The sequence below is a fragment of the Zosterops lateralis genome, assembly GCF_965231275.1.
Source record: "Zosterops lateralis genome assembly, chromosome: 1".
Classification (NCBI taxonomy): domain Eukaryota; kingdom Metazoa; phylum Chordata; class Aves; order Passeriformes; family Zosteropidae; genus Zosterops; species Zosterops lateralis.
In genome coordinates, this window is record NC_139762.1 from 21833514 (window position 1) to 21855612 (window position 22099).

A 22099-nucleotide genomic window follows, 5' to 3' on the forward strand; every position below is an offset into this window, starting at 1 on the left:
ATCCCTGCATTCCAGTCTGGTTCTGAACTGATCCTCTTCATTCTTTGCTACCCTTTCCCTGCCTCTCTGAAGGCATAGGTATTTCTTGGGTGACTGAAGGCTTAGCAGCACCCAAAGGTTTCTCTTTTGGAGGAAATACAGCAACACCTGTGATTTCTTGTTCTTCTGTAATCAAAGGTGGGTGGTGTAATAAAGATGGCTCCTTTCAATATATGCTCAATTTCCATTTCCTTCTGTTTCCCTCACACCTTCTAAAGAACTAAAGTGTTAAGATCAGTTTAGATTGTGGTTCCACACCAAGCACCACTGTCCTGATTTCTACTGATCTGTGGGATCATTCTGATTAGCTGATCATAACATAAATGGGATCACAGTAAGAAGGCACTACATGCCTTTTGTTTTGATGGAGGCAAGAATAAGGGGCGGAGCTTGATTATTACCTTAAAAAACTGTTTAAATTCAGTACTCTACTTTTAAGATCAAGGTGTAAAAGGAGATTTTTATTTTCTTATCTGAATTGTTTAGGGATGGTAAGAAACAAATTATTATTACATGCAAATTGATTTCATGTCATGTCTACTACTTTCCTGTATAACTAACTCCATGTCTTTTGTGGTCTAGAAAGAAGTAATTGTCCGGTTTGCAAAGCTGGCACTCAGACAGATCAGAATGAAAGGCCTTTGTGGCAGAACAAACATAGTCTTCTGCTGAGTCATTGAATCCCCTCCCTACTCCCAAGCCAGTGACTTTCTCATTTGATAGTCTGAGAAAGTATTTACAGATAAGGAAAATAACTGGTTCTATAGGCTTTGCCAAGAAAAATATTCCCACAGAACCTCATAGTTATTACTGTTATTAACTCTTCCTTTGCTTCACTCAAATTGCTACAAGAATGCTTAAGACCTTGTGAAGGTTCTTTAAGTCTTGCGAATGGTACGCCAAGTAACTTAATGTTGCTTCACATGTTGCTGTCTCTAAACCCTGAAGTTGTTATAGATCCCCCTGCAGATGAGTTCATATTTCCAAGATGAGATCATCAGGAACTCCCCAAGCTCTTCCTCTTCCTGTTGGCATTTAATCAATTTTTTTAGCCACTGACTAGATTTATTTGTGCAGCTTGCCAGATATTCTTCTTAAGCACACAACAGAACACAAGCCCAGCTCTTCAAGTCAGTACCATGCCTGATAATTTCCTAGAGTGAGAAGCCTTTTATGAATAAACTTTGACATCTCTTATATGTTTTGGAGGGACATTTCTGGAGGCTCCAAAGGAAAAAGAGGTTAAGATGTTGCATGGGTTACTCATGAGTTGCAAGTTATAAAAGATGACCAGGTATGGGTTGTGTGAGAGCCTGTGGTGGTGAGCTGGTTTAATGGTAGGTCTTCTCTCTTCACTGTGGGAAGCACACCACAGGGACTAAACCACATAGCCATTAGCAAAGATTTTGGCAGTCCCATGATAGTACAGAATGGCCAAAAAGTAGAAAAGCATATTATAACGGGAAAACATGAGTCACATCCTATAAATGTTTCCAGTTTGGCTTGCCTAAAAAACAGAGCCAGGAAAATCTGTGACACATCTTTGTATTACAAGGTCTGAGATTATGCTTCAAATAAAAGAGAATAAAACCATGAAGATCTAAACGCCTGTTATTCTATGTGGTGCTTTAGAGAAGCTCCCTCATGCCTTTTAAATGATAAAACCCATGTGGTTTTCTCAGAGTACAAATGCAATCAGATGACAATTCAAAATGATAAATCTCTTGAATAAGGAAGATGGTATCTGTAGAGAAATAAGAAGCCTCATTCTCTGTTGGATGACAATGAGCACATTATTTTCTAGTTGCCCCAGGGAAACACAAGTGGATAACGTAATTATTGCTCTCTGTTTCATGTTGTGAGTGACCCTGATTATGTATTGGAAAGAAACAAACAGAAACAGTATGTTGATTCTGTTTGTAGTAAGTGAAACTATTTAGTTTCTCCACAAGCTCTCCCAATTTCTTTCCTGATCAGGCTCTTTCAGGAATACTGCCTAAATCTAGGCTTATCCAGGCACTCAAAGAGTTAAACTCTGAAATTTCTGTGGAAAACCTTCCCTGATTTTATTAAAACAATTTGTTTCCATCACTGATCCTGCCCCCAACAGGATATTTAAGGTCGCCCCCCCCCCCACCACCAGACAGAAAAAGGACACGAAAAGAAAGTATGAAATAGTGTTAGTTTGGCCATTTAGCAATGTCATCTTTCTTGTCAAAAAACTTTCCTTTCCCTGTGCTTCTCCATACACCGTGCAATAAAAAGTGCACATTTCACAGGCAGCATTCCTTGTAACTCTGTGAAATGGTGTATTTGAGGCAGGGGAACATATGGCCTTTGTGATGTGGTTCAGAGGGTTTATCTTTTCCCTATTTATGCTACTAAGTTTGAACACTTTTCAGCCTCATTTTTGGAATCACTTAGATATACTCTCAGGCAGAGCTGGAGAGTTGGGCAGATGAAGATACCAGCCTCCTCCAAGTGTAAGTTTTGTGGAAAGACAGAATCCTCTTACCTTAGTTACCACTGACCTTTTTTCTGCCTTTCTTTTCAGTGTGTAAAATGAGAATTATAACTCTTTTCCACAGTGAGCATGTGCTCCTCTAGACAATCAATAAAAGGATGAGAAGATAGAAATCAATATCAGCTTAAGGGATTTGGTTACATGAGATGTCTCTGTAAAGGAAGGAAAGCTAAGATCCCTCCCCCAAGAATGAGATCTGCGTGTAGTGAGCTTGTGACTTGGCTAAAGACCTCTGATTATCTCTTCAGCTCTAAGGGAAGATCTGAGTTTTTTAGCTGACCCTGGCTGGCAGGGACAGAGCCTGCACATACCTCTGCCATTCCCGCTGTAATAGCACAAATAGCACTTTGGTGACAAATGGAACTTCTGCCTGTTTCCATTCAGTAATGGGGTGACCGTCTCACCTGAACTTGTGATCCCCTGAGGCATATGGTACAAAAGCTAAGAAGACATAAAGATTTGGGGTTTGTTCTTGTTTAAAGAGTCAGAAATCCCTGTTGGAAGATGTAGCTGTGACCTTATTAGCAGGAAATAATTTATCCTTGAAAGCTCTCTGCTCATGTACATAGCTCCATTTTCTCAGTAATTAAAAATGCCTCATGCTCTAAACCATCAGAGAAGGATCGAGGAGTCTTCTGAAATGCAGGTCTGCTCACTGAGGCTTCCTAAAGAATTCACATGAATGTATAAGAAGCAAAGTGTTGCACATAATTAGATAAGTGAGTTGAGTTAGAAGGCTCTTCCTGAACTTTATTCACACAATACAGGTAGAACTGCAACAGTTGGGACAGTGGAGAAGGTGGGGTGGAGGAGGGGAGGAAGATTGCCTGTTTTTTCTTTACTGCCCTAAATTTTGCTTGACTTCAAGCTATGATCAGCTTTTCCCCCTCCCTTTTTTATACTATCTTTTGTGAGCCTGCAGAAGAAATCCAAGTTTATGTGATGTGAAAGATGAGCATTGTGTACTGGATTAATACCATTGTGGTCCCTTGTTTGCATTATTTTGGGGCTTATGAGCTCATGGACCACAATTCTACTGCACGAGGCACTGCACAGGCAGAATAAAGAAACAGTCCAATGTCACAAAAAGATAATGATTTAAACACAAGATGAAGAGAACCCAATGAATATAGACAGGCAAGAAGAATAGGGCAGCCACAATGAGAAGACTAGTTTTGCTAGCTCTGGGGCAGGAGAAATGTCCCCTAAACCTTTGGCAGCCATTAGGCTGTTGGAATGTTAATTCCCTATCCTCTACATTGTCCTCAGTTTGCTCAGTTTTTCCCTCAAGGATTTCTCCATTCTTTTTATACAAATCATCATTTCTATTGAATGAATATTAATCATTTTATATGAGAAAAATAATCATAAGCAAGTAGAACTTAGAAGAAAAATAGCTGGAAAAATTAATCTTCCCTGTTATACCAGAAAAGTGCATTAATAGGTAATTTACATAAATAATCTAGTTTGCATAAAATAGAAATAGATTATAATCTACATGCTTTTCTTCTTGATAAGATGATCTGTAACTTGCCTGATAAATCACACTGAGGTATAATCACACTGAGGTATCTGCCTTCTCTTATTCTATTTGCTGTGTATTGAATTACTAAAAGCCTGTCACTTAACAGGTTTACTCTTACACTCTCCCCTAATGAAATTGCAGTCTACTTTTTAAAAAATTGATCCAGTAGCATTTTCACAGCATTTTTATGCTATTTTATTGTATCAACTAAATAATGCCTCATTTTGTTCTAGTTCGTGTTCTGTCCTGTAAACTGCAACTATGGTTTACTCTATGTTTGGTTTCTAGGTGCACTTTTTCAGCAGCGTTCAGCATACACAGTTGCTGCAGAGTCTTTTTGGGTTGTTCAGAATTGCTGAAAAAGCCCCTCACAATTGTGAATGATCAATATAAGGTGTAAAATATTGGTTTTGATATTATGTTGCATAGTAGGCCAGGGGTAGGTTTCCTTTTGTGAGTCATATTTAAATTCTCATACCACCAGAAATAGTTCATTGCACTGATTCATGTAAGTAATGTTGGCATCTGCTGTAGGTGTACTGATAACAGCAGTTATGGCCTGGTATGTGGAAAGCACATAACATTCAGCACAGCTGAGTCCTGCAAATTTTTCTTCCTGCACCAAAAAAAGTCTTAGAAGGATGTGTCCTTGACTGTGGCATGTGATGTTGTTGTATTTTCTCATGCCTTTGGAAAAGCAGTGGTGGCTTGCAGAGATTTCACATCCTGTAATGACTGGCTTCCAGGGGTGTATCTCAAGGTATCCAGCCTGACCTTGGAACCTGGTGCTGCAGAGGGTCTAGCTGAGAAGTAAATTGTCTGAATGTCACAAATCTTCTAGCAGAAATTTCTCTGGGCTTTCAGTTCACACAGTTTTTGCCAAATTTATTACCCATTAGTATTACACATTTCATTACACTGTCATGGATAACTTATGATTAGTTTTATGTATTAAAATAAGCGAATGAATTGTGGCTAATAATATCTTTTCTTGATTTTATTATAGTCTAGAAAAATAAGTACATCTGTGACAAGATCAGATTATATGATCATAAGTCACAATTCCCAGACTGTTTCTAAATGTATTTTAGGGCTCAAATATAAAAATATCCATCAGTTTGAAATCTCACTAAATTTAGAAAGCATTTGCAGTGTTGAAATATATCTCTTCGGTGTCTTTGAAAAGAATACAACTGTTGAGCTAAGGGATAGTCTACAAATGCCTCTCAGAAATGTCAGTTAATTAATCACAGGGTCACAGAATGAGTGAGGTTGGAAAGGACCACAGTGGGTCATCTGCTCCAACCTCCCTGCTCAGGCAGCATCATCCTAGAGCACATTGCATAGGATTGCATCCAAACAGTGCTTGAATATCTTCAGTGAAGGGCTTATTCTTCCTCCAAAGCAAAATAAAAAGGAAGTGCTTGCAGGCTTAAGTTGGACAGATAAGAAGAAAAGCAGATATTAAAATAAGAAATTTCTGCCTGATCTGATCTGAAAAATTGATATGAAAACTTATTTTCAGACACAGTAATTGCATATCTTTGTAGTGACTAAATGGTTAAAAGCTGATGGGATATACAGATTAATGGCACTTCACAAAACTATGGACTCTGCTGGCATAAATTGTCTTAGCTTGACAGAAGTCAACTTCTTCAGCTGAAAATCTGTCCTCTGGTGCATCAAAAAAGAGATGAAGAGACACTTCTCATTCGCAAGAGAGATCTGCAAAGGCTTAAATAGCTGTGGTGCCAAATACAAACACTAATTCAGTATTAGTAAGTACTTGAATTAGGGAAGACTACATGTCAGCCTCTGGTCTCCCAGACAAGCATCAAGGAGATGGATAGGACAGTACATAGATCACAGTTTTGCAGGCTTGGCACAGAGCATATCTGAACTGTTATATTTGGTATCAGTCCAAAGAACCTTAAGGATACAAATTTCATCTTGACTGCATTTGTGAAATCTGGCTAAAGCAGGATACTAGGGCTTTACAGTCCTACATATCACTGCTAGTACCATTGCCAGACCATCAAAACAGTCAAAAAACTTTTCTGCATAAAGCCTAGAGAAGGACTCTAAAGGGCCTTGAGCTTTCAGAGTCTTCCAGGCTCTGTGTTGCAGGGCCTGCAGCCACACAAAATCACAATAGTGGTGCAATGATTGCCAAACACGGGAACAGCCCAGCTTGAGAAGGTTCACCTACCTTCAGTATCAGCCATGAAACAAAGCAGAAGAGTACAATTCCTCACTCTGGCCCTGTCCTGAGCCTTACTGTTTGAAGCCATGATCTACACACAGTATGAGTTAATTGTTATAGCCACAGTAAGTCCAGCCACTCCTATGCACTGGAAATAAGACCCACCAAGAAAGAATTAGTCTTAATTGAATTAATCTTTGCTTATACTCTTCTTTAGTTCAGATTACAGAGAAGTCTAGAGCTCCCAGGGATGCTTCTAGGTGAAACCAAAAGAGTCACAAGTCTTGGAGGGAATTTTCATAACTTTCAAGCAGAACTAGACCATTTCTTTAGCTTTTCAGCCTTCTAGTAGATATTCAGGGCGCTCATTTGTAAAAGAAGGGAAAGACAGCAGAATTGCTTTGTTGTTTTTTGAAATATCAGTGGTGTAGTTGATTCTGATAGATTTCAAACTATTTAGTAGGTTATCCTTTCATTGCACCCATACCTGTATAAATGAACCTTACCCCTGGCTGTACTTCAAAGGCAGGAAGCTTCAAAGATTTATCTTCATCTTCATTCCATATCTAGAGGGTATACCTCTTAACAGAGAAACATGTGCTTGGTCTCTGCTGTAATGATTTTTATTTGCCATAGGGAACCTTCAATTCTTTCTTTTCTGAATGGTCCTTGAGCCTTTTAGTTTCACTAATGCTTCCCATCAAAAGCAATTAGGGATGATAGTGTGTGCCCTAGTTCTAATAATTTGCATTTTCTGGCAAGCTGTTTATGAGAACAAGATTGCCATCTGATTTATGATGGCCTTATGATTTTTGTTTCAAATAAGAAAGCAAAGACTGAAAAAAGACAGTCAGCCATATAGTTGGTCCATCTGCTAACATAAAAATAGTTCTATAAGGTACATTTCTCATTCTCTTAATCAAGTTTAGCTTTTCATATCTAAGAGTCTATTGTACAAATTAACAGACTTCTCAGTCCCAGATTTTGCCTGTATCTTAGCTACAAATTTTAGCTACATTTGTTTCTGTCTGTGTTAGCCAGTGATGATTATCTTTACATTAAAAATCACCTGCAGGCTGGATGGCTACTCTTTGGCCTTCTGTTCAGAAGTGGTGCTGATTTTTGAAGCAATGTATTGTGTCCTGGCTAAAATGCATTCTCTTAATTCCCTCCTGTTAAGCAGTCAGTTCTTAATTTACCTGTGGGTGTTCCCTTCATCTATACAGTTCCACTATTGTGTAACTTCTAGTGCCTGCAACAAGATGTAACATTGATCAGCACTGAAAAGCACCAAGATAGACATATTTTCCAACAAAGACTGCTCTTTATTTGGCTTGATGTAGGACTACTTGCAATCTGGTCAGCCTCCAGTTTAGCTGTTATTTATAATGTACTTCCTGTAAGCAGCTGACTCTATCCCCTCTGAGCAGGCCAGGCATTGTGAAGCCTCATCTTTATTAACTATAAATCACATTTTCAGTTATTTTTATCTCCCTTTAAATGATATTGCTGGCTACACTATACTAGCTGGAATTAATTTTCTGATAAGGAGAATTTGGCCTGCTTCTCTCTCTGTCAGGTCCTTTTCATATGCTTACCCACATGTGTGGTTTTTGTCATCAGAGCTGTCCTTATAGCTGCACAGTTAGCAGTGAATTTCACCACTGCAAAGGTCCACACATTTAATATTCAACAAAAGGATGATCCTGCAGCACCGAGAGCTTTCTTGTTGCATGGGTCTGGGGCAATTCCCTGACTTGTGTTGCCATGGTCTGACTGGTATCTCTGCAATTTTACCCTCGAAAAAGGGGAAGAGAGCTTTGTTAATGTCTGACCCATGTATCAGTCCAGACTCAATATTGCAGGGCTGGATGGTCAGACTATGATCTTTGACTGATGTTTATATGCTCAGTGTTACGTTTAAATGCTTGCAGGTGACAGTCCCAATAAGATTATTTCAGAGGAACAGAATAAATCACACTGAAGGGTGAAAACAAAGAAAAATATAGGGAAACTGCACTCTTAGGGCCTAGGCATTCTCCCATCTGACATTTTCCTCCTTCCTAGACAATTTGTGAGAATGTAATTTATTGCTCACATTTCCCCTGCTATTGTTCTCGCCTTCTGCAGTGGCACTCGAACGAATGTTAACTCTTTTCCAAGTTTCTGACTTCATTAAATGCCCACAAAAAACTGGACTATACTCTATTAATTCCTGGCTTTTTCACTTTGTAATGTTTCTTCTGTTCATTTTTAACTATAGAAAAATCTGAAATCTAAAGTTATTAGGATTTTGGTTTTAAGCAAACTGCTTTACAGGGTGGGGTTTTTCTGGCTTTTGTTGGTAGAGGAGGATGACTTTCAGCCTTAGTCACTCTGCTTTAACCACTGTAGTCTCGCAAGCCCTGGGTTACTGATGAAATCCTGCTGCTTGGATGCTGATTTCTCACCAGCATGATCTTTTGTAATACTGTAACTCAAGTAAGGCACAGTTAGTTTTATATGTCTGGAAATGTATTGATGTGTCAAGGTTAAGTCACTGAATGTACCAGACAGGCGTATTTTACACACACAGATTAAATCCTGAAACTCTGCTTGTGTTTCTTAGCCACAGCTATAGCTTCATCTGTTATTGACTACTCATGAATAGATTTGCTGCAGGAGACAACAGGCTTGCAGTTACTCCTCTGCTCTGTGCAGTTTACAAAAACTCTTTCCTCAGACCCCAAAGCAAGACTAAAACAGTATTTTATTTAAATTCTAGAGTTAAATAAGTGACCATGAAACCTTGTAGAGACTGAGGCAGGAAATAAATGAATTGATTATCACATTTACTAGCCCAGTCCAACCTCTGGAAATCAAACTATTAAAAAAAAAAAAAAAAAAAAAAAAAAAAAAAAAAAAAAAAAAAAAGCCTGGCAGATAATCTGTGGGTTTTGCTTTTTTGGAATGTGATGAATAACTGCTTTTCCCCAAAGGTAATTTCTTTCAATGTGACTGACTTAACTGGGTTCAAATTTTCACAGTAAATAAGTCAAGGACTTAGCCCTGTCTGTGGGAATGAAAAGCAGCCTGCATTTCAGAGGGGCTGTAAGTTCCCACCAAGCAAAACACTTCCAGAAGTAAGTCCCTTTTAGCTAGATTCGTGAATATGGTGTCAGGCTGCCAAATTCAATCCCTCTAGGATGCAGCTGTATTGCCAAAATAAGTAACTTGATTTTATATCACATTTTCAAAGCCAACAACTCAGTGCCCCCTACTGACTAAATATTCTCAGCAGCCAGCAAGGATCCCGTTTCAAAGGCCCTCAGACCAATTCTGTTTCATTGCTGCCCTCTGTCTTCTTACAGCCCCTTTTCAAAACTTCTATTTATACATTTTCAAAGTAAATATTGTTTTCATATTCAACAAAAGGCATGAGCCTTTCTTAATTCACTCTATGAAAGCTAATTGTGATTCATGTCTCTCTTTGTGTTGAAAGTCTTTTAATCACTCAGTCCTTGCAAGACAGGACAGTAAAATACTGTAGCACAGATAAAAAGCTCCTGGCTTAACATTAAAGAGTTGAAGATTAAATAAATGCCAGGAATTGCTGTTAAAAAGCTTCTGCTTCTTCAACAGGACCTCAGAATGGCTGTGGTGGTTACTTGTCAACTTCAGGTTCTACCTTTAGCTCTCCAGTCTCCAATGTGACCAGAAGATATGAGAAAAATCTGCACTGTGTATGGATCATAACTGCACCTGAAAACAAACTGATCAACCTCACCTTCACTTCATTTCAGCTTGAAGCACAGTCTGCTAGGAGTTGCCGCTTTGATTATGTCAAAGTAAGACAACTGAGTATTTTAACAAGAAAATACCAGTGAGATACAATCCATTATCTTCTCCATGAGGCTAACTTAATTAATAGAAAATGATCTTAAGAAGAAATTAAATTCCTTAATATAATTAATTTTTTTCATTGAGTTAGATTACTACTCCAGATGTCATTATGCCTTTCTGGAAACCAGTAAGAGTTTTAACATCACACAAACTTCCGGTCTTAGACTGCTCCTTTAATGAGTATTTATTTCACCAAAAGAAACAAAACAAAACTCAAATACGTATAAAGTAAAACTTCAGAATCAACTTGCAGATTCATTATCACACACAATTGCTTGAAAGGACTAGAATGAATAAATTTTTTCATATTTTTTTTAGTCAAAAGTCTTGGTCTTCTACAGTGCTCACCTATAGAAGCTATTTTCTTGGACATGAGCATATAAAACCTCAGATAGCAGAAAGCTGCTAAACAAACTCTGCCAAGGAATGTTATAGATCCTATGGAACATTTGAGATACTCAATGAAACAAGGAATTCATTCTCCATTTTGATGAATAAAATCAGTCTTCTCACTGAAAAGCACTTTGAGTTTACATATAATAAAGAAATGAGAGTGCCAAATTAAAATGTAATCATTTTTTGATATATTTCCTGAGACAGGACCAGAATGTTCCATAATGAGATTTATTGTCCAACAGACCTAGTTAATATGGTAGTGAATAATTATGGTAATCAAGAACATCCTGTTAAAGCACAAGAGAACACACTGGACTTCAAAGTAAACAAAATTGTAATGGAAGGAGGGGTCAGAGAATTCTTTCTCTTTATTTGTTTGTTGTGCCTCAACTATTAGTGGTTTATATTTTTTGCTTCTTTCAGCTTTATGATGGCAATAGTGAAAATGCCAATTTAGCTGGCACATTCTGTGGATCTACAGTTCCAGCTCCTTTTCTTTCTACCCGTAATTTCTTGACAGTGACATTTGTCACAGACAGTTCTGTGGAAAGGGCTGGTTTCAATGCCACCTACACCATAGTAGATCGTAAGTATACATATATGTGCATGCATATATATTGTTGTGACTCTTATGGAAATTCATTTTTAAATAATAACTCAAAATTAGTTCTAGACATAAGCCTCTGTCAGTAAGTAGCAGTCAGTAGCACAGCATCTTTAGACAAGCTAAAAGCAGCTTGACCACAGTACAATTGTCTTTGGCCTTAGCTGCCTGGGAGGAGATTGTCAGTCTGGGATTACAAAACAGAAATGCTCACATATTGTTAACAAATAGGGAACAAAACTTTTTTTGAGTTTTATGACGTATATTGACTCCACTAGCATGTATTTTGCCTTTTCATTTTCCTTTCTAGAGACTCAAGGGCAAATACAAAAGTATACCACTCAAAACTCAACTCCATTTGAGTTTTGCTCAAAAAATAGTTTTACCCAGTTTTCACTCTATGATGCATTTGTTACTGTTTTACACAGGCCTGTGTGGAGGAATCTATAATGCAACTTCTACATCCCTGACTGCAACATCTCCTAATTTTCCAAATGAATATCCACCATATACTCTCTGCGCTTGGGTCATTGACGCTCCTCCGCAACAGCAAGTCAGGGTGGTGGTAGAGGCTTTCCACTTCCATTCCAGCCAGGACTGCTCTCAGAACTACCTAGAGCTCCAGGATTCACCAGCTGTAAGAAATTTACAGGGGATACCATTCCCCATTCCTATTCAGCTCCCTTCACTCTTTGGAAAGAGAAAAGAAACCTACTATTTGGTAATATATTAATCAATGATCCTCTGTGAGGGGCACATCCAAAGCATTACTCATGGTGACTCGATTAATGTGTGGTAACTGTATACAGACCTCACAGAAGCACTCACTCTGTGCACACATGGAGTAAGACCTGGGCAAGCGTTACACAGTTTTTCAGAGCTGAACCAAGTATCAGTGCTGTCAAACTTAGCACACAGAAAATACTTTCCCACAGCATTGTTTTCATTGTGCTTCCTTCCATCCAAGAACCATAATAAAAAGGAATACTTGTGCCTGGAACAGTGTCAAAAAACACCAGGAAAACCCCCAATATTTATGTCCCTCATATTCTAAACCTTCCTTCATAATTTCTCATTTTGGCATGAGAATACCTCATATTCTATTTGTTTTTAATAATAAATCAACATGAAATGTTGAGGTATTAATAAGTGATTTCTGGGCAAACTTAAAAATGCAATTTCATAATTGGCATATAAAGTGTTGAGAGATTTATTTACCTTAAGTTCAGTACATAAAGAATTGAATTATATAATTAAGTAACTTGTGATGTATTAAATTCCAGCAGAGCCAAGGGTCAGTCCATAGATTCTGTGGCACTGATACTTTTCCAGTCCCTGAATTTTACTCTTCTGATCGCACTGCCATTGTGACTTTCAAGTCAGATGAATATATGATTAACAATGGACTCAGATTTTCCTATCAAGCTACAGGTAAGCTTCAAGAAATGCCCCCCAAAAATCTATCTACTGTTCTCTTTGTTCGTTTCATACACTGAAATGCAATACAGAGATCTGAAATCCTTACATGTTTCTGGTTTTCTGTCTCAAGGCTGCAGCAGAGAGTACAATCAGACATTTGGTTACCTGAAGAGCCCTGGCTGGCCTGGTCATCACCCCAATGATATGGACTGTTCTATCATTCTTCGAGCTCCCCCAAATCACACAATATCTCTCTTTTTCCATGCTTTCAGTTTGGAAGACAGCACTCATTGTTCACATGATTTCCTAGAGGTATCAGCAAGTATACAAATTTTGTGAGCTTATGTAAAAATCTGCTAAATTCAAAGGATATTAGTATGTTTGGATCAAGTTTGCATCAAATCTGAGTTGAACTGACTGAATTAGGTACTAATTTATTGCCAAAGTTTTATGGTGAAACACACAAAGTTGTTAGAGTAAGAGGTTAAACAATACACCCTAGTAAGTCCAAACCCAGTGAATAGTATCATTATCAGCTAACTTATCCCTACCTAGCTCATGTTGAAGTTACCCAATTAACAGAGTCATCTGGAATAGTTTGCTTTTGAGATTAACATCCACGCATGAACAGAAAGCCATAAATCTGAGTGGTTTTATTACAGTGGTAGATTCCAATTGCTTGAATTTTTTCACAAGAAAGATTTTTTTTTCCCCAGAAAAGCAATTAAAACAAAACAAAAAAAACCAACAAAACAGAAACCAACAAACTCTAGTGACAACTGTAAGACACTTACAAAAGTACTTTGTGTCAATGAAAAGCACATTTTCCTCCTACACGGTCCTCACTCTTGCAGGTTTCCCTGTTTACTGGTCAGATAACAAAAATCAGATGTCTGTGGCAGAATCATTATTTAGCTCTACCTTCATATCCTCTTTACTGTTTTAAGAAATGGATCTAAGCACCAGCATTATTGGAGTGCAGAAAAAAAATCAGATTAAATCTGAGCTATATAATATGATCTGTGTCTTAATGTGACTGGGGAAAAGAGTGGTCTGCAGAGTAAAGAATTAATCTTTTCATCTGAAATATTAACATTTCTTATGAAAAGCAAAACACAGGCTTGACTTGCATAAGAACATCTTAGCTACTAGTCAAGTAATTTTTTTCATTCAGGAGATATGCATAATAGCATTTAGCTGCCTGTTTATGATGATACTCGTTCTGTGCAATTACTTATAAAACTCAGACCGATTAACAGTCTCTTTTTCCTTCCACACAAGAATATGTGGTAGGAAAAATAGCAGTATTAAAATGACAGCTACAGTATGCATGCAAGTTACTACCTAGTTTGTGCTGTGTTTGTATCTGTGAATAATTGTGCTGGTATATAACTGCATAGGAATTTAATGTTGACGGAATTTTTTGTCTTCCCTGAAGGTCAGAAATGGGAGTGATGTGCAATCACCACTACTTGGCAGGTTCTGTGGAAACACTGTGCCCAGTCCCATCTTCCCCCAAAACCATGTTGTCTACCTTCGTTTTAAGAGCGATTTTTCAAGGACTCATGATGGATATGAAATTACCTGGACTTCATCATCAAGTGGTAAGGCTTTAGCTACAAAATAATGCTACATAGAAGGAAAATGGAACAATGTGGAATTCAGCTCTTTTGGGATCCTTCCTCATCACCACTTTGGACTTTCCCTAGTGCCCACAGTTCACTGTATTCAGTCACCAGAGAGAGGTAGTTGTTCCTCAAGACCACTGGGGCAAGATTCGTTTTATGAGATGGAAGCAATTCCCACTCCTAATGTTGACTTTAGAAACCTCAGATGATGTAGTCCACTTAAGACGAAGATCTCCTTCTTTCAGCAAGAGGCTGGAAAATATCAGGAACCTTGAGATCCAAAGAGTGGTGGTGCTGGTGCTGACTCAGCTTGCTCCAGTAGTCCAGTTGTGATATGCCTGAGGAGCTAGGCACAAGCACAGCTCAGCCTGAAGAGTTCTCCCAAGAAAATAAACTACCTCTAATGCTGCGTAGTGACTATAGCATAGACACATTCATGAATAGCTTATGAAATGGCAGTGAACAGTTGGGTAATAATTTCTTCATGACACTGAGTTACTAGAGGTAGGAAAACTCATGGCTAGATGAGAAGTACTGCAGTATAACCATACAGTACTGAGTGACCCAGTGATGGAAAGACAGAGAGCTCAGTGTAGGAAAGTGTCAATAAAGAATGTGGTCAAAAAAAAAAAATACAATCCTAAATTTATTTACAAAAATATGGGCACTGAGTTGACTTTTAGTCATCAACAGCAAGATCTTAGGGGTAAAATTGTCTCATGAAAATAAAAGTCTACTAAGAGTCAAATAGACTGGCATAATGGTAGAAATTGTTGGGAAAGGAAGAGAGAAGAAATAGATAGTCACTGTATAAATCCCTAGTTCACACACAAACTGAATGATGTCCACAGTTCTGGTGTCTTCCTCTTATAAAAAATCAGGATTAACAAAGGGCTCAACATTAAGTGGCTCCTGTATGAGGTATGCTGAGATTGTTGGTTTTTAATATTCAGTGATGGTCTAATGACCATTGCAGTCTTGGGTTGCTGAAGCTAGAACCTCAGTTTTATCTCTTATTAGTGCTCTTAGCCACATTAGTTGTCTCAGATCACAGTCTCTCTGGTTTTCAGTGCTACCACTGATACTGTACTAATGTACTACATCATGTATTATCTTGTGAAACTAAGCCTTCTAGGCCAATTAACAATGTCTGCTTCCAGGATGCGGCGGAACATTATACGGCACCACTGGCTCCTTTGCCAGTCCCAGCTACCCAGCGACTTACCACAACAACACTGACTGCGAGTGGGTCATTACAGCGCCCCAGGGACGGATTGTCACAGTGAACTTTGATTTCATCAGCATCGATGACCCAGGGGACTGCAGCAGCAACTATCTGATCCTCTACAATGGGCCAGATGCCAGCTATCCCCCCACCGGGCCCTACTGCGGAATGGTACGTATCGCCTTCCCTCTGTGACCTCGGAAGTGGTTAAAAGGAGTTTTTACGGTTTCATCTACAAGACCATTTCCCTGATTCTGACATGAATTCCACATAGATGAGTGGAAGTGAAGCCGTAAGGCCTGTGTGGTGCCTTAGAAGCCTTCCAACACAGACCGTACAGTGACATCTAGTGGGAGCCATCAAACAAGTTTGCTCTGTACTTCACTGTATTTGTGTTCTAAATATTTGCAATATACTCAGGGAGAAATGCAGCAACAGTAACTAGAACAGACCTGAGATCACGTCAATCTATGATCCAATTTGTGCCTCAGTTGTAACTCTCTGACTGTCTCTTCCAAAGGATATTGATGTTCTATAAAGCTTTTAATTTTTCTTGTCTTTCATTTTAGGACACAAACATCGCTCCATTTACTGCTACATCTCATCAAGTCTATATAAAATTTCATGCTGAATATGTGACTTTACCATCAGGATTCCAGTTAAGCTGGACAAGCTAAAACACTGCTTATGAGAAATATATTACCATTCCTTGCTATTCTGAAAAGACTTTAGATGATAAAGGATGTTTGAAGTCCAGCTATGATAATTGCAACTGAAGTAAGGCCTTTTAAAAGTTACTGTAAATGTGGCTGTTATGAATTTGGAATTCTGTCTAAAAAGCCATTGATCTCCCATTGTGCTGAAAATAAACTATTCCCAACTGAAAAAAGGAAGTTTTGCTACATATTTTTTATATTCTTCTACATAATTTCAAAATTGTACAATTAATTCTCTAAAAAATTAATTACCTAGGATAAAAATTACACATTAAGTTGATGAGAGGACCTAAGACATGAAGCTGTCTTTAATTTGTTCCCCAGAGTTTTGTGGTTTTGCCCCAAGCATTGCTGAAAACACGAGCTTAAGTTTTATTCAAATTACCTAAAATCAGAAATTGCTAAAAAATGGTCCCTGTCCTATAACCACTTACACAGATAACTGTGCTGAAGAACTTTCAGTAACAGTGTGTACTGGGTACAAGAACCCAGTTGAATCAGTGCTCGAGCATTCATTGAAGTTTAACACAGCAAGGACATGATATGGTTCTAAATCTTAACCAGATTAAGAAGTAATATCAGGATCAGACCCCTATGTTCAATATATACAGATATCTGTGTTTATACTTACTGAGTTATATTTTCAAGCTTCAAAGTCTATTTTACAACTGAATATAAAAAACTTCTGAGACTTCCAGTAACTATGTCACCCTTCTAGTCAACTTGTAGGCAATTTCCTAGACATTGATGAAACAGACATAATTTCAGGATAGGGCAGACATAAAAATATCAATTGAGCTTTGACTACAATTAGTTTTTCCCTTCTCCAAGCTAACATACATCATACATGTTGTACATGTTGTACAAAAGATGTTGTTGACAGGGTATACAGAGGAGACTGATTCCCACCATGAAGCATTTTTTGTCACAATCCAGAATTGTCACAATTCATTTCCTGAATGTCAGCTGTGATGGACAGGCAAGAGAAATTTACACTGCAGAAAAGGAACCGAGGCCTTATCAGAACTCTCATTTCACAACTCTTACAAGGAGTCACTCACAGTGAAAGCAATTCCTTAATGTGATTATTGAAGTAACTAATTATGAAAGGATATTAAAGTGTAAGTGGCAGTTTTAACAAAATCTAGGAACTCTGAGGATTTCCCAGTGGATGCTGAAAAAGTCATCATTCCACAAACATACAGAACATTGTAACAGTTAAGCAGATATTCTGGTTAAGATAAAATGTAGGAAAAAACAAAGCAGACAAAAGGGACAAGCTATAAAATACAACCCAAAATCCTCTGGTGGTAAGTTAGAAAAAGAGAAACCTGTGAAGTCCCATTGGCCCACAGAATGAGATGTAAGCCAGCATTTTATAACTGTGAAAGGGCTAAGAAAAACTGAGCCGATGTACAGGTGATACTCCTGCTAAAATGCCTAAGTATAACATGGAAAAATCAGAAATATCTGTATTTGAGTGAAATTGGGAGGCATCTAGGTCCTACTGAGCTGCTAGCAAAACAAAAAGTTCTTCTAATAAGGAAAGACATAAAACACTATATAATAAAATTAAATATTTTCAGATTAGTACTCTAGAAAACTTTTGCTGTGAGTCCACTCAAACTGACGCTGTACTTGAGTTAAAGGATGATGCAATCTTCGTCCATATTGTTTATTAAAACTCCCTACAGGGGACAGCAAGCAGTAAAGAAACATCTGAACTGTCTGAAGATAAAGCCACAAAATAAATTCTAAAGACAGCAATGTGTAAGAAACTCCAAGTACAATCAAATGTGGATTGAGTGGTTTGCCTGCAGAGGTAAGGAGGAGTGCATTTCTCCCCTGTGGAACACTGCATCATAGGTTTTATGAATGTCCATTGTGGCTCTGACCTTCCTATGAATCACCATGGATTTGGTGCAATTGGTGAACCAAATCTGCAGTTGGCAGAGAATCTCCTCAAGGTCTGTATGCTGTCACTTGCTAGGTGGCCGGACATGGAGGCATCAAATTTTAGGCAAGAATCAGCTTGGCAAGAATGTTGTAATTTTCTGCATTTCACCAGCCCAGAGCACAGCTCAGCTGGAAGCCACATGTGAGAGGGAAGGATCTGTCCCTCCAAACAGCTCTGTGCCACTGCAGGCAGTGTCCTGTGGTATGTCCATTGCTCCTGCTAAAAGTGGATCAGCCCTGTCAGAAATGAGTTCTCATTGCCCTTTTTGCAGGTGTGACAGAGAATAAACTGATGAACAGAAACCTGTATGTGGTTTTAATGAATGAAGGTCATTAGTGGCTTTTCGAGGCTGGTGCCAGCACCATGTCACACAGTTTAAGGACACCAAGCTGCCTGAGGACACGGTAGTCCCAGGCACTGAGGCTGATCTCCTGCTGACCTAGGGACTGGTACAGGGATGTGCTCTGGTGACCTGACATGTGCCTGAGGCCATTCTGGTAACACAACCTGTGTTGTTAATATCTCAAGGAGAACTCCAGCTAAACTGGAGTTTGCTGAAATCTATACTTCAGAAAGACTGCTTTCATGAAGTGAAAAAGCATGTTTCACTTTAAACCAATTAAATGCTTTTGGACATTTTTTAGATGATAAATATGTGCTGTTGGCAAGATCTGTCACATCATCAAATTTTATAAAATCATTAAAATTCTGCAGAAGAGAAGAATAAAGAGCACTATGAATGGGAGGAAGAGAAATTTTAAGGTTTTTTTTTTTTAATCTAACAACAACTAACTAATGCTTGGTGCATCTTTAATGTTAGAAATACTCAAAACCTATGCATAATTTTATTTACAAATGAGTAAAATTTGCATGAGGCCATTTAGAGGAAGAAAAAAAACATTCAGCAAAGAATTTGTGCTCACGAAGACTGTTGAATGAAGCTGCTGGTACAAGGTTCAATTGATCCAGCCCAACTGACTCTCGCCAAAAATAGTCAAAGTCTAAAATTAAATTATCAAACACATTCTTTAAAAAAAAACCAAAGGAACAAAGGAACAAAGTAACCCACTGCTGTCCTCTAACATCTTATATGAGGAACCACAACAGAAATATCAACTGCAGAAGTATTAAAGTGGAGGTCCTTAGAGGAGACAGCTGATGCTAAGCCATGTTTCTGTCTTGGAAGGTAAGGAGCAATTTAAAACATTTGCTTTAAAATAAACACACAGCAAACACAAAGCAACAATCAGAACCAAACAGATAATCTGGAAATAATTATTCCATTAAACATCTATGTGCTTTTTGCAGTGTACAATTCAAAAGACAAAAAATGTATTTAATAAGAAATATAGCTTCATCTCACAACACTGCCATGAAAACCTTTGTTTTTATGTGTGCGTACATTGCTATTTTATAATGTCACTGTTGTGAATGCTGCATGTCTGTATTGTAATAATTGCATGACTACAACCTCTCTCTGTCAATGACAAAGCAGATAATGAATGTGCAGGTTTTAACTTTCTAGAGCCTGCATGTTTTTATTTTACATATAAAGCATCTTCTGCATATTATACGGTTACTATAGATGTTTATTCTTATACAAAAGTAAATTTATGGGGCAGTTATATAACAATAGTAAGCCCTCTAAAGGCTAGTATTTGAAGAATAAGCACTAAAATGTCCGTAACAATGTTTTTAATTGCCCTTCCCATGTGGCAGGACTGTTCTTTATAAATGAGAAATAATTCTACAATAAGATATTCTTACTATTATAGTTACTTGAAGTAAAGGAGACAGAAGATATAGAGCCAGAATATGCTAGAAATCATGGTGCTGGTCAATTTAAAAGAGTAGCTAATTTTAGTTAAATTTACAAAGCAATTTTGACTGAAATACGGTTTTCAATTGGTTCATTAAGCAAAGGAGGAGGTGTCTCAATTTCCCATAATAACACAGGATATGTGTCCTAGGCACCAGAATTAACATATTTGGTGTAATTATTTTTTGTCAACTGCCAAACTAAAGCTGCAGAATTATTCTGCAGTCCTAATTAAAAGGAAATGCAGTAAAAATTCATGGCTTTGGTGGTATTGTTCCCAATACAAAAAAAACCTACCCAGAATCCTAACACATAAATGTTTAAAATATTTATTAAATGATAATAAAAATAGAGGCCAAAAACTAGGAGTTTATTTTTACAACAATCAATCAGAAAAATAAATACTGCATGCCAGTTATCAGACTTGGTGGGTGTAATGCTGGTGGAAGAATTTGTGGTAGCAGTGCCCAGCACTACACAACTGGTTTTGCAGGGGCATGTTGCTGTGGCATCATTTTGATGACAGCTATCCCCGCATTAATGTTGCTCATTATCATAGCTTTTCTTGGAGGGGGAAAATAGGGATAAAAATAGAATAATAATGTAAAACGCCATTTCCTTGGTTAGTAGAAGTACCTAGGGCAGCAAAAGCAAGGGAGGTATCAGAGCTACTCATTCCCTTGCTGATCCCCAGCATAGGGAGAGGAGGCAGGTCCAGCCATCACTGCCCAGGCAGAGCAGGCTGGGAGCATCACTGCAGGGGCAACTTCTGCCTCCTCTGACCACCACAGGGGAAACTGCAGCTCTGCCACACAGTCATGGCATCCATCTACCTCACAGTCACCTGCTTTAGCCTGCAGTCCTATGGACAAAAGGCATATGCCAGCCTCTGCAATGAATTCAGGCATCTGCTCTACAAACATATAAGCCAAGTGATGGATTTAGAACAAATCTGACAAATAGCAAAGATATTTTGTAGTTGTTTTGTAAGCAAAAAATCAGTAGCTGGAAGGTGCAGCAAGACCTAAATTGGAAAAGTCTCTACTGTGAGCTCAAGCACAGTAAATGTGGGGAGGGCTCTACTGACCAGTCCCTAGGAACAGTCATTCTCTAGCTGGGGATATAGAGGGAGCTAAGGATATCTGCGGCCAAATGAGTTTTGGAATCACTGCATATACTGAGAAGAGGAGGAAGGGATAAGAGAGGCGACTGGGTGACTGCTGTGACTAGACCCTCTGCAGGAAATGACTCTTCATGACTGCTGAAGGGACAATCTGAAAAATCAGTTTTCACGATCAAGGACCTTTGGATAGAGTAGCTTGTGTATCTTCCCACTCCTTCTCAATTGGTACTCAGTGCTCAATGAGGAACTGCCAAACTTTTAAAGGAAGGGCTATGGATTTGTGCTCAGACGAAAGGTTTGCTCAAGCAGGACTCAAGGGTCACATAGAAGGTGTGAATGATAGATGAACTCTTTACACGAACAGGATAATGAAATTAGGTAGATGGCAAAAAACCCCCACAATCCTCATGAAAGGGAGTAATGACAATACGTTTATTAAGTGGAGAGTAATGAAATGCTTCTAAGGTAAGGGTAGAATGTGTCTATCTAGGCCACATGCAATGTTTTGATCACTGCCTAAATGGGGCAGAGAGAAGCCAGGTGAGCTTTGCATTAGCCATGAAGACTGTTTTCTGAGTGTCTTGATAGACTCACATGTGCTGTTAGTTGGAATAAGGAAGCAGGACCATATTCATAGACAACTAATCTGCCTGAGCCTTTGTTACTAAATGAAACCTACAGTCACTTGCCATAAAGTAAGAAGAGCAGACACGTGAGCACTTAGGTCTTTGGGACAACTGACTGGTGGCAGTTAGAGCATTTTAGACAGGAAAGGGATCCAGATTCATGCTTCTGGCAGACAAAAAAAACCCCAAAAAAACAAAAAAAAAACCAAAAAAAAAAAAAAAAAAACAAAAAAAAAAAAAAAACACAAAAAAAAAACAACAAAAAAAAAAAAAAACAAAAACCACAAAAAAAAAAAAAAAACAAACACCAAAAAACAAAACAAAAAAATAAAAATAAAAATAAAAATAAAAAAACACAAAAAAACCCAAACCAAACCAAACCAAACCAAACCAAAACAAAAGTACATCATTGT

At 38.2% G+C, this 22099-nt stretch overlaps 1 protein-coding gene across 2 annotated transcripts in view; it reads left to right on the forward strand.

Annotated features, from left to right (window-relative positions):
• The window catches only part of CUBN (cubilin), a 139964-nt gene extending 123626 nt beyond the window's left edge, over positions 1 to 16338 (forward strand). For both annotated transcript variants that reach the window (XM_083877487.1, XM_083877488.1), the window contains 8 exons: positions 9913 to 10118; positions 10993 to 11155; positions 11602 to 11810; positions 12457 to 12604; positions 12723 to 12904; positions 14031 to 14196; positions 15381 to 15616; positions 16015 to 16338. In XM_083877487.1, the coding sequence (XP_083733613.1) occupies positions 9913 to 10118; positions 10993 to 11155; positions 11602 to 11810; positions 12457 to 12604; positions 12723 to 12904; positions 14031 to 14196; positions 15381 to 15616; positions 16015 to 16122 (1418 nt within the window). In that variant the 3' untranslated portion in view covers positions 16123 to 16338. The remainder of the gene's footprint in view (positions 1 to 9912; positions 10119 to 10992; positions 11156 to 11601; positions 11811 to 12456; positions 12605 to 12722; positions 12905 to 14030; positions 14197 to 15380; positions 15617 to 16014) is intronic.
• The last annotated feature ends 5761 nt before the right edge of the window (positions 16339 to 22099 follow it).